Source organism: Coffea arabica, chromosome 9c (assembly GCF_036785885.1).
Source record: "Coffea arabica cultivar ET-39 chromosome 9c, Coffea Arabica ET-39 HiFi, whole genome shotgun sequence".
NCBI classification, from domain to species: domain Eukaryota; kingdom Viridiplantae; phylum Streptophyta; class Magnoliopsida; order Gentianales; family Rubiaceae; genus Coffea; species Coffea arabica.
In genome coordinates, this window is record NC_092326.1 from 5905321 (window position 1) to 5918034 (window position 12714).

The 12714-nt window shown below is 35.1% G+C and overlaps 1 protein-coding gene across 2 annotated transcripts; it reads right to left on the reverse strand.

Moving 5' to 3' along the window:
• Positions 1-2111: 2111 nt before the first annotated feature.
• LOC113708926 (transcription factor bHLH144-like) lies at positions 2112-6153 on the reverse strand. Of its 2 annotated transcripts, none has more exons than XM_027231650.2 (4): positions 5994-6153; positions 4806-4942; positions 4308-4476; positions 2112-3350 (listed from the first exon to the last, which is right to left on the reverse strand). In XM_027231650.2, exon 4 carries the CDS (start codon positions 3087-3089, stop codon positions 2370-2372), a length of 720 nt encoding a protein of 239 aa, XP_027087451.1. In that variant the 5' UTR covers positions 3090-3350; positions 4308-4476; positions 4806-4942; positions 5994-6153; the 3' UTR covers positions 2112-2369. The 2 variants fall into 2 exon arrangements, with proteins under 2 accessions (XP_027087451.1, XP_027087452.1); XM_027231651.2 differs by having other exon boundaries at positions 4806-4945; positions 5994-6142.
• Positions 6154-12714: the final 6561 nt, after the last annotated feature.

Genomic DNA, 12714 nt, shown 5'->3' on the forward strand with positions numbered 1-12714 from the left:
AGCTCGTAAGCTTGCTTGTGACTAAAGGTGGATTGTTGTTTTCCCTGTTTCTTATGGATGTTTATGCAATGGTGTCATTCGAATGAAAATATTTGTTTTAAAATGGTAACGATAAAATATCTAAAGTTCAAGCTCACAAGTTTTCTGTTTACAATTGAAAAGAGAGCAAGAAAATGAGTGATATCGAATTAACTAATTAAAATATAGTAGTTCATAAAGACGCAACAAACTAACAGTGCAAGTATCTTTTTTTAATTTTTTAAAATTTTTTTAGAGAAATGAAGGGGTAGAATTTAAGAAGTAGTGAGGGAAAAGGAAGAATTTAAACTCAGAACTTCTAATTTATAGGACTTAAATCTTAGTTACTTGGATCAAATTTGTGCTGGTCTTTACCTCCATGAGAAGCACAAACATCATACCATTTATTTAGCTGGACATGTAACTTTGCCTCAACTCTCCACAGGCATAATATGCATAAAGATTGTTATATTGATCATCAGTTCATCACTATCAAACCAAGTCAATTATTGCAACTCCTATCCAGAATCAATTAATTATGGTAGTAAGAAAAAATGCAATGGAAAACTGTAGATGTGAAGGCACTTGGTGGGTAGATCTGGGTAGAACGCGGTTTTCCTATGTAGTTTCCACATTGGATATGTCCCAATGTATATATAAATGCAAGTTGGCCAAGAATGGCCAAAAGATGAGGCAGCCATTTTTCTTTTCGGCTCATGACTTCAATGATCAAGTGGGCTGTTATCCTTTTGCGGGTTCACGGGTGGCGGATGGTTGTGGGACCAATGTTTACCAAACAGATTCTGGTATGAAGAGACTTTGAATTCTGCGACCACACGCTAAGTAAGAAGTTCAAACCAGTGAGCTTTGGCACCGCCAAAAAGCAACTAAGTCCCTCTTCGAACTGTAGATCGGAGGTTCGAATCTCACGTGCAGTGAAAAATATACATCCTTTTGATTAATCAAATCTGTCTCTTATATAGTTTCTTTAGGCTCTCTCTCCCTTTAGAATAGGATATATTAGATTATAGAAATATTATTGTTGCAAAAAAAAAAAGGAAAAACATTTAGAAAATGTGCAATGACCCTCTAGAGCTTCCCCTTTTTTCTGAGCTTCCCTTTTTCTTCATCATATTCAGCGAAAGTGCCAACCGGGGCATGCGTCTTGTTGGTGACGAAGTAAGGATTTTGGTTAGCAAGGAACTCGCAAGCCTAAATTCTTGTTTTGAGTGTGTTACTTTTACAATTGTGAACCAATGTTAATTGTTTTTGTTTCTTTAATTATTTTATTATGCTTTATCGAATAGAAACAAAGAAAAACAGTAAATGCCAGGACCTGCCAAGGCCTACTCGAACGAAAAATAGAAGGTAGCTAACTCTAAAACAATCATCCAAAAGCTCAAGTGATCTCTGTACTTCTTTTCCAGCTACTAACATATATGAACATCCTGTGCAATCTGTGTATAAACTGGGTCAGGATCTTAGTCTGAGCATGATGTACTACTATACATTTTCCTAGAAAAAACTAGCAGCATGCAAATCGCCTTCCTGGAAACCATTTTACCCTAGCTTTATTCTTGGAAAAGTCTTTTCAATGGACATCTCTGCAGCCTCATGTTCCTTCCCAACAAGGAATCAAAAGGATGATCTTGTACCACAAACAGTTCCTCCCTTAGCCGCTCATTCCTTTTCAGTACCAAATGTTGATTACCTTTGGGATTCGAGTATAACTCCAAACAGACGAGGTCATGAGTTCGGAACTCGCAAGCAACGCAAAATAAACAAATAATAAAGAAGAAACATCAAGGGAAGCACAGAAAATGTGTCACTACAATTTGCAGCTGATGCTTCCACATTAGCTACTAAAACAACAAATACCTCAGAATTCTGAGACTCCTATTGCTATAATAGCTTTGCTGCATGAAAAGGCGGAATAAACATACAATACAACAAACATTTATATGGCTAAAAGGCGGCAAGTAATTTGTTACTACTTGATCATCACTTGAGTCTAATAGCCCTAAGACCACAATGTAATAATAAAAGCCTTACAGAAAATTAAAGTCTAAAAGACAGCCAGCAAATCGAAGAGATTAAGCTAAATTAAACAGCATCTATTGTCCTCCATATGTGCAAAATAAGCATAGATACATTCAAGTACCAAGTCACAGAACCAATGGCTTGCAACTCGTACAAATTGGCAGAACTATACAAGGAAGCTCAAGACAATCCCATAACATAAGCAAGTATAAGGCTGCGTTATTCTCTTATTGGAGGATAAAATTAGAGACTGAAAAATGATAAAAGGCAAATGAGGCATTACGGTCATTAGAAGTACACGCAGACTTTTTTCAAGCGTAGCTCTTCAATTTCCCAACTCCAAGCTTCTGTACTTCTACCTTGAGAGACTTAAGGTACCTAACAGCTTCATCGAGAACTGCTACAGTATCCATCTGGTGGGCACCAGGTACAATTCCTCGTAATGCCTTGACCATTTTCCTCATTCTCTGACGTTTTCTTCCAGTGCAGCTACTGATATCTCCAGATGTCTTCCTTGAAGAAGTTATCCTCGTTTTTCTGGGAGGAGATTCATAATTAGAGCATGAATCAGGAGAATTGCTTCCACAGTAGACATTTGCGCGTGCTGTACTCAACTCGTCATCATCACATTCTTCATGTTCATCATCTGAGCTCAATAATGCATTGATATCATCTGAATCTTCCTTCAGAGAAGTAACTTCTCTATGCTCATTGTCTGCAAACTTGATAGCCTTGTATTCAGAGGGAGCAGCCCATGTGTTTGAACCAGGATAACAGAATCTGGATCCAGTAGCTGGGTGGAGCATGATTTGACTTCTGTTATCAGTTTGGTCAAAGATAATGAAATTCCTGGGGCAGGCTTCAGAGGGCCGAAATTCAACATCATGTAAAGGCCACAGACCTGTCGCACCAGGCGGACAAATGGTTTCACCAAAGACAGATGATATAGGGGCACTAAGCATGTAGCCACCTGCTTCATTTGCAGGACTGAGGAAAGGTTTTCTAGGGAAAAGTTGTTGGTTTTTCTGCATGAGAAATCTTGTAAAATGCAAATGTGTTCCAATAGACAAGTATGCAGGTCCCAAAAGTACAAGGAAACTAAAAAGTAAACCTAAGGTGTTTCCATCACAGCTAAAGTTGCGGTCTGGAACAATCAGAACACCAAATATTTGGAAACTTCCTTTTCAATTTTATATGACAAAAGACAGAAAGAAGCCACCCGTCCCAGTATCCAAAGGCCTCTACCACACCAGCTACGTCACAGGTTTAAGCAATTGACGGAAGTATTCAGCCTGCAAGCAACAAAAGTCCATCATAACAAGCGTTATCATTTGACAAGCAAAAGAAGGAAGAAAGCAGAACTGGACAATCAAAATATGAAAAAGAGGTTTCATTTCTTCTTTCCCCACTTAAACACTAAGTGGTGCATAAAGCAGTTCATTCACTAACGCTGGAAATAATCTAACAATTACAAGTAATTAAAGCAGATAAGAACATTATATAATAGTTTCTTAACTGGTGGTGAGGTAATTAGACATTACAGTGACTTCATCAGCTATTGCTATTATTCCCAAGCAACCTATGGACTCAACTATAACCAAGAAAGTACACACACTCCTGTGTGCATTAATTGTTTAAATGACTAATGATTTGAGCAGTCACATGGGTTTTAAAATGCAAAGAGAAAGACAAGTCTCAGAGAGAAACAGAATGAATGCAGGGGGTAAAGAACAGAATCATTGCTTGAGACAAAACAGTCAGGCTTCTATCTACAAAGGCAAACGTTGAGGCTACTACTGGGAATAATGGATCGGAAAACATGCCACATATAAGAAAATTGTTCATTTAGATTCATAGAACCAATTTCCAGTTTCTACTTCCTTTTTCTTGGCCATACAAAGGAGAGGAAAAAATAAAAAGACAATGCCCACACAGCCACTGCAAATAATTCTTAAAAAGATAGGTAACTACCAAAAATAAATAAATTTATAAGAGTGCCAGTAAATCCATTGTGGGAACATCACATAGTACCTCTACAAAGATGACCTAAAAAAGAAACTGCTCGAAAGAGAGAAAAACAAGCAATCTGCACTACATTTTCTGGACATTCATATAAGAAAGAACAGTAAAATAAGCACAAAAGAGTCCAACAAATCCAGGTCCCTTGTAGAGTAGGGCAAATATAATGCCGGCCTAAAACTCCAGCAAGCAACTTGCTGAACCCAAGATTCATTAACTAAGCAATTTACCTGACAAACTTGCATCAATTGGCAGTTAACAATATTCCTGACACTCATTTTAGTCTTTCCAACTTCCTTTGCAGCTTGATATTTCTCAGTACCGACAGCAATGTACATTCTCAGTACAACTGAACGCAGCAAAAAGCCAAGAGCAAAATAATGACTTTGAGAGATAAACCTGTTAAAACAAGCCCAGCAGAGGATAAGAAATTCAAGTCCAAAGAAAGCAGATATAAGATTCAGCAATACAACAAGAAAAATACAAATAAACCAAAACCTGAATCTGTCCAAGAAACAATCGGAGAAACCCCATGTATCTAACATATTCTTTTCTCAACTTACACAACATTCATAAAAAGCATTTCCCAAAATTTTGAAGTCACAGTTCATTTGCTCTTACATTAATAATTTAGATTATTGCACAATGCTTACGTGCGTAATAAATTTCAACAAAGATTTAACATGTCCACACGTAAAAGAAGAGGCAGAAGCTGCCAAAATTCTTACCAAAGAATAAATTACAGAATCACGCGAAAGAACACAACCAAGCGCACACACTTCCCACAATAATTGAGAGATGAAAACGCCCACGGCATGTTGATTTCCTCCTCAGCTCTGGTTAACAGAAGATGTTGTCCTATGCTCTGCTAGATTACACGGATAACAAAAAATGTTAATTGGAAAAAGAACAAATTACTTCAAATGAGGAAATTCTTAATTGCCACATGCCCAATGATACTCATTCGCGGAATTATGCACTTAGGGCTACAAAAGAGTTGAGCCAAGTCGAGTTTTGGCTTAGTTGAGCCAAGCTCGCCTCAAATTTATCATGCTCAAAATTGATCAAGCACCTACTGTAAAAATCGAGCTCCAGCTTGAATTTGTCTTTGAGCCTAATCGAGCTTAAATAAGAAAATAAAACTAGCTATAATTGTTTGTAAAATGGATATCATAGAGATTTCATTTATTCAAAATACAAAAAATAAGATAAGTATATAGTTATGCTCAAAAAGCCATGTCAAGTACTTTTGGATTCCAACTCGATTCGAGCGTGAATCTGAGTTCGATTCAATTCAATAGCAGCGCTAATTCGCACTACTAAAGGTTAGAATGGACACCATATTATGTGTACTTCTACGGAAAAGTTGAGTGGATAATGGCAGCAGTAAAAATACTATACGGTACTTGGGATCATGGACTCTTCAAGCAAAACACAACTAACAATCACAACCGTTCGCAGTTAATTTTGGACTAAGTAGCCATAGCTGAGCACCAGAGAAGACAAACAAAAGCAAATGGAAACTGTTTTGCAATAATATTCAACTCAAACGAAAAGGCCAAAAAAAAAAATAGCACTAAGATTAATCCAACCCAAAGGAATATATATCAAAATTCAAGAACAAGTAAAAGAGAAAATCCAATCAGAAAGACCATCCATTAATCTATTGCACATATACGCATATATCAACACACATAAACAACAAAAGCCAAAGATTAACAGGCACAATAATTGGATTAATTCAAATTTTGCCATAAAAAAGTTGTCAATGAGCCAGTAAGCAAACAACAAAAGCTAAATTAACGTATAGCATCCAAAAATAAAACTTCAGAACCACAAGTACCCACTACCCAGTACATATTTACACTAAAACTAAATATATTTCTACAAGAAGAAAGATCTTCGTAGAAACCCACCAAGGATAAAGGAAAATAACACTTGGGTTCCTCTCAAAAATCTTGAATTTTCCTGCTAGATTTTAGTCTGCAAAAATTTGTGTGTGAATGGGGGAGAAAGATAGTTTAGTGCGGGAGTGTTTGCGGGCGTGAGTGATGCACGTAAATTGGGTTGTTTATTATCTTGGGAAGTGTAACGACAGGAAGGAGTCAAAGGCCGAGATTGGTAGCCGTACGATCAAGGAAAGTAAAGCGCTTTCCGTATAATGCGGACGGAAATGTGGCCGTTGGATGGAAGAGCACGCGTGAAGGAGAAGTGGGGCTCACGAGGTTTGACAATGTATGCGTATCTTTCTAGCTGAAGTGTGGATCTTTTTCAGTCAGGCTGAAATCTCTAGGTGACCACTTTTTAGCAATTTTTTTTAAAAAATAAGAACACTTATTAGCAGTTAATTAAGGAGTGATTAGTTTAGTTTAGTTAATACTAGGGGTGGCAATCGGGTCAGGTTCGGGTTACGCGGGTCGGGTTGATGCTTAAGTATAACAAAGAACCTGCTGACCCGAACCAGACCCGCCAACCCGAAACGGGTCAGGGTACCTGACACGAACCCGAAAATTTCGGGTTGGCGGGTTGGCGGGTCGACCCGAAATGACCCGAAACTTAATTTTAATTTATTAATTTATCACTGTAATTTCTAATAAAATCAATTTTTCACAAAATTAATTACATCATCAAGTAATAAAAATTTAAATAAATAATTTCAAACCAAATGTAAAATAAATTAAACACCATAAAAGTGTTTTATCCCAAACCAAATATAAAATAAATTAAAACAGCATAAAAGTAAAAAATAACATAATATATTATTTGTCCAAATATAATAATTTTAACTTCACACAAGTTAAATAAATTCATTTAGGATTAAGTAATTAATGCCTTTGGAAAAAAAATGATTTAGTTTAGTTAGATAAAATAATTTTTATGTTTATTAAATTAGTTTTAATTCATAAACAGGTCACATCGGGTCATATTAGGTCACCACGGGTTGACCCGAAATTGACTTGTTTTCTTTTCGGGTTCATCGGGTTCGACCCGATTCTGACCCGAACTCTCGAAACCTCAACCCAAACCCATTAATTTCGTGTTAGGTTCGTGTCGTGTTTTCGGATCGTGTCAGGAATTGCCACCCCTAGTTAATACCAGTTGTCTAGGGCCAATTTGGCAGCCAAATAATGGTCAACCACTCTTTAACATATCTAGTCTATGCGCGAATGCCGTTGTTTCCAATTGAGTTCCAATTGCTGACGTGGCGCGCTGTTATTGGTTGATTGGTGGTCATCCACCCGTGCTAATTTTCAATTGATGGTCATCCAGCCGTACGAATTCCCACGCGTGGATTCTTTTGTTTGCTCAGACGTTTAGCAATCCTCTACCTATATAGTAAAAGCACGAATGAGTTTTGGCAAAAGAGTGGTCGTCTGCTGATATGTCAAGCTGTTATTGGTTAAAATGTGGTCGTCCTCCTCATGCCAAAATTACGTGCCCAACTAGAGAAATATTGGAGGGTTTTATTTCTTTTTGACGTATTCTGCCGAGGATGGGACTAGCGCATGGCTCGATACATCACAATTTAGAAGGGTTCTTTTTCTCCCTTGTTTGTCGCTGTTCTCCTCTCTCTCTCTCGTCTGGTTGGGTTTTAGTCCTTTGGTTAACCCCTCCGATTTTTCATTTACACGAACTCTCTTTTCTGTTTGTTCTTTATCCACTAGATCCAATCTAAGACGTGCAGTAGCAGAGAAAATCACATCAATTGAAGGTTGGTTAGTGGCTCGAGGATTACTACCATCAAATTCTTATCTTTTTCCTCCTCTGATTTCTGTACGATTGGGACTAGGGCTTGGTAAACACTCTCCGTCCTTATCACTTACTTTCTTCTCTTATCAAACTCACCAGCGGACCAACATTTCTTCCATACCTCTCCGATTTTCTCCGTATTGTTTTCTCTAAAAATTAAGGTCAACAACAGCCACAGATGACCTTCAATTTTCTGGCTTTTGTTTCTGATCTCGTTAGATGAGATGAGCTACAAATAACTTGTAGATTTACTCAACTTTTCTCTGTTCTTCCAATGGTCTTTATTTGCTTAATAATTAATAAAGCTTGGTTTAATATATCTGTTACTCAATTATTTTCTTAGCGATAAGAACTTTGATCTTCTAATCTTTATATCTTAAGATTTTTTATTTTATTTTATGTCTCTTATGTTTTATTTATCCAATTTCCTAATTTTTATAGTATTATCTTTGCAGGAAAAAGATGAAACTTTTATGGGATGCAAATGCAAGTACTTGTGGATATATTCCATCCTTTTCTGTCCTCCAAAGGTCTGTTCTGCTTTATTTATCTATTGATTTATTTGTTTATTTATTTTTTGCCGATAAAAACTTTGTCCTTTTAATTTCGGTCTATACTCTCAAATCACTTGAAGTTTTTATTTTGTCTTTTATTTTATTGGATTATACTATTATTTTTATAGAAAGGAAGATGAATTTATTTGGTTTTAGCTAAAAAAATAGGCATGAACATCAATGTTTTCCTCTGTAAACATTTTTTCTGGTGTCATTTGACAGGAAGTATGAGTTATAGTAGTTTCTTAAAGCATTCTAGAAGCATTTAATTCCTAAAACACCTATGCATTCTAGAGCCTCTGTTATAGAAACACTGATTGCTTCTTTTCTTGGCGCACATTCATCTGTGATTTTTCCCGTCTTTTTACTTCGTTTATACTCTCATATTACAATTTGCATTTTTACAGAGTAAGGAAGAAAAGGAAGAACAACCTCTGTGGTAAGAAACTTTTTACCCCAACAAGTTTTTGCTCTGGTTTGTTTTCCTTTTCAATTTGTGACCTTTCCCTCTTTCCCTCTATGACAGAGGTTTGTGAAGGATGGCAAAAAATTGTGGTAAAACTCTTGCTCCTATTTTTTTCAAGGTATGTTGGGCCTTTTTTTTTTTTTTTTTAGATTTTAATATTCTTCTTTTAAATACTAGCTTTGAGTGAATCCTTTTACTTGTCAAAATGAAATCTGCCAAAATTATATCAAGTGCATCTGTTAAATCAGAAGTTAGATGATAAATAACATTAACTAATATGGAACAAAAAACTTTTCAATTTCACTTTTGCAGAGAAGTTTAAAGATTTTCCGAAGAAACCTCTACACTCTGGTTCAGGAATCATTTTTTGCCCAGTTAAAAGTTGAATCCTTTAGTTCTTTTCTTGTTTTTTCATTGAATATGGGGCCTGGTCTTCATGCAATTTCTGTCTCTGCATCTTTTAGGACAAGTCAATATTTCTAAAGTAGTATATGTTTGAGAGTAAGACGAGAGAGATGATTGTCTACACAACTGAAGGTATTTTGCCATTGCAGTTTCTCAGGGATAAATTTTTCCCCATCAGATTTTTATCTCTGACCTTTTCTTTCTTCTTTCTTCTTTTTCTGGTATCCACTATAGGAAGAAGCAATCTTTATTTGTGGTCCAGGAATAAACAAATGGTGAAGATAGCCTTTAAGTAGGTGTTTGTTCACCTTTTATTGTTGTTTTTCCTTTTTTGGGTTTTAATGATAGTATAAGTTCTAATTAATTGAGTTTCTGTTTAATTGATAGGTGAGAATATCTTAAACTAGGTGACTTGGTTGAGCAGATATTGTGCGCATCCGTATTTGGAACTCCATAGCATGTCAGGTTCCTTATTTGGCTATCTAGATAGACTATTTTGTAGTGTGAAAATGTCATCTTCTTTTGATGGGCTTTTGAATAACGAATCATTAGTTTCTTTTCATTGATTAATTTTATAAATTGATTACACTTTTGTTGTTAAGAGTAAGTTTTACTTGGTAATTAATTTGTATATTTCATCTTTAACCTTTTGGGTTCATTTCTTGAATTTCAATATTTATAGGTATAAACTTGTTGAAAAAAGGATGAGAGGCATTGGCAGTATGAGGAGGGACGTAAAAGAAAAGAAGAAAGGTGTGCGAAAAAGTGCAAGTTGAAATACTGATACTGAAATCATTATGGTCATTACTGTAATGATTAAAATGTTAAGAAAAAGCTAGAGATTGAGTTTCAAGAAAGACCCTTGGGTTACTTGGCGCTAAGATAAGCATTGGTCATTTAAGTTTCCTATTCTTTGGGAAATTCACTATTATTTGACCATTTCAATATTCTTTTACCATACTAGAGCTACTGTGTTTGGTTGACTGTATCATTGATAGCTATTTAATGTAACTTGTCTTTACCCTTCACAGCTAAAATGGATTGATGAGGATTTCCTGAGCTATGACTTTGAGTTCAACATTTTGCTGACTTGCTAAATTTGTTAAGAGAATTTTCTTCACTTTCCTTGGAATATGTTTCTACTGTTCTATGTGCAGGTTATTAGTCAAGATATGGAGATTAAAGGACCTCATTTAAAACATCTGACACTTCTTTAGGCTTTGTTGTTCTAGGCCCAATCAGATATCTTTATACTTACTATTATTTGATTGTGTGGCTTGAGTTCAAATTAAGTAAATTATTTGAGAGAATGCTTAATGATTTGTTTGGCTTGTTTTGCTTAGCAATGAGTCAAAACCCAAAGAGTGAAAGAACTCTTACCGCTTCCTTTGCATTATCATGATTGAAGTGTCAAGCACCCCTAGAATCAAGATTGGAATTATTTCTATGTCTGTCCTGCATGGATCTATAGTGATTATTTATTAGCCTCATTTTTGGATACATATTATTGTAGACATTATGTACCTTTTACATTTTAAATAAGAGGTTTTGTTTGTAAAGATAGTGAACAACTTTTGTTTCAATGCATCATATTGTGTACATTGGACCTATTATGTACTTCCTAATCTTGTCCAATTACGGTGTGTTGTATTCTTAATGACACTAAATTGCCAAATAATTCAACATTTGTCATCACAACAATTTGCAAGTTAGATCGCCAGGTTTGGGCAATTTGCATGCTTTCACCGTTTTCCTGCTACCTTTTTCTGCATAATCAGTAATTAATTTCATATAAATGGCCTGTTATGGCATGAAAGTCAAGTGCGCCAAGAATTCCACCTTTCTATTTGTCAACTGGTTATTTCATTCTCCCAACAATAAACTTCGGTTAGGGAACGTTTCCATTGACTGTGAAGATAGATTGTTGCATAGAGGATCCTTTTTCAAAATATGAACCCCCTTCATTCTCAGTGTACACCTACTTCATACCATGTATCACACTTCCATTCTTCTGACCAGAGTTGTTGTGTTAGTTGTTCCGATTTTCGTGTTACATGCAAAGAATTGGATAAACAATATAGAAACGATTGAACCACATCAAAATTAATGCTCGTTGTAAATTTAGAACCACCACAGCTAATCAATGCTCCACAGAATAATAGAAAAAATTAATAGTGTTTACTCATTGTTTAATATTTTTGAATCTCCCATTTACTTCTCCCAACACTCCATCCCATCTCTACATGAAGCAAAATCATACTGATGAGCTTCAATTTTATTCGCCTCAATTATTTTCTTTTCTATCTTTTTCTCGACACCATGTTAGATGCAAACCTTTATTTACTCGCATTTTCTTACAACATTGCTTATTTAAAAGCTTAATCATTTTATAACCAAATAACTTAAATGCAATGCATATGATTTATGAAATCTCCACTTGAAAATCTGGGCATTTTCTGGGCAACATGAAATTAACACCGCGCATCGCGCAGTGATCCCCTCCTAGTTAACATAAAGTTGTAGCTGTTTGGTTCAAATTACACAATCAATATTGTTATGGATGGGTGCATGGTAAGCTATTTAACAGGATTGAATTTTTGTGTGGCACCCATAGAATGATTGGTAACATAAGAATAAGTTTTATAATTTATTAATTTTCCTTTTTTCCTTTGTCCTTTTTTTTCCTTTTTTTATTCCTCTTCTCTTTCTCCATTTTAATTCATCAAACTAGTATTCACAACTTCTCAATGCAACTACTAATACTGATTATTCGTTAATACACCTAAATATCATTCAACCTATCATATATATACACACATTAAGGATTATTACCCTTCACTGCATTTATAACTTTCCTAATTAATTTTATCTTTCCAGAAAGTTAACACTTGAAGTACATCTTAACAAGTGCCCATTGTTAAGAACCCGTTAATACGTCTAAATTTCAATCAACCTACCATATATATATATATATATATATATATATATATATACTCACTAACAATTATTATCCTCACTTGCATTTATACATGTTTTTGAATTAATTTTGCCTTTCCAAAATATCTAACACATACATTTTACTGAATGTCTAATGGGCACTCGTTATATAGATCTAAAATAAAAATATAGTAGTTTTATAATTGAAATGCAAACTTAGTTGCTACATAGGTTCACAAAGTATTAGATAAAGTATAGTTGAATCTACTAGAAATAAAAAAGAAAAAGAAAAAAATTGCAAGATTATGTGGAAAATTTATATTATCAACTAAGCTAGAATAGATTTTCCTCCAAAAGTTAAAAATCTTAGATAGATACACGAATGATGACAAGAGTCTCTGGCCATTGTCATTGTTTTTAAATTTGGAAATCTACGTTGAATCGATTGAAATCAAATAGAATTGGATTATAGGTTCCATTGTAGAATTGTAAACCCTATGATAAATACAAAGTATGGTCATTTGT

Excerpts from the sequence above, each read along its gene's own strand:
- LOC113708926 (XM_027231650.2), bottom strand. The coding sequence starts at position 3,089 with ATGCAGAAAAACCAACAACTTTTCCCTAGAAAACCTTTCCTCAGTCCT.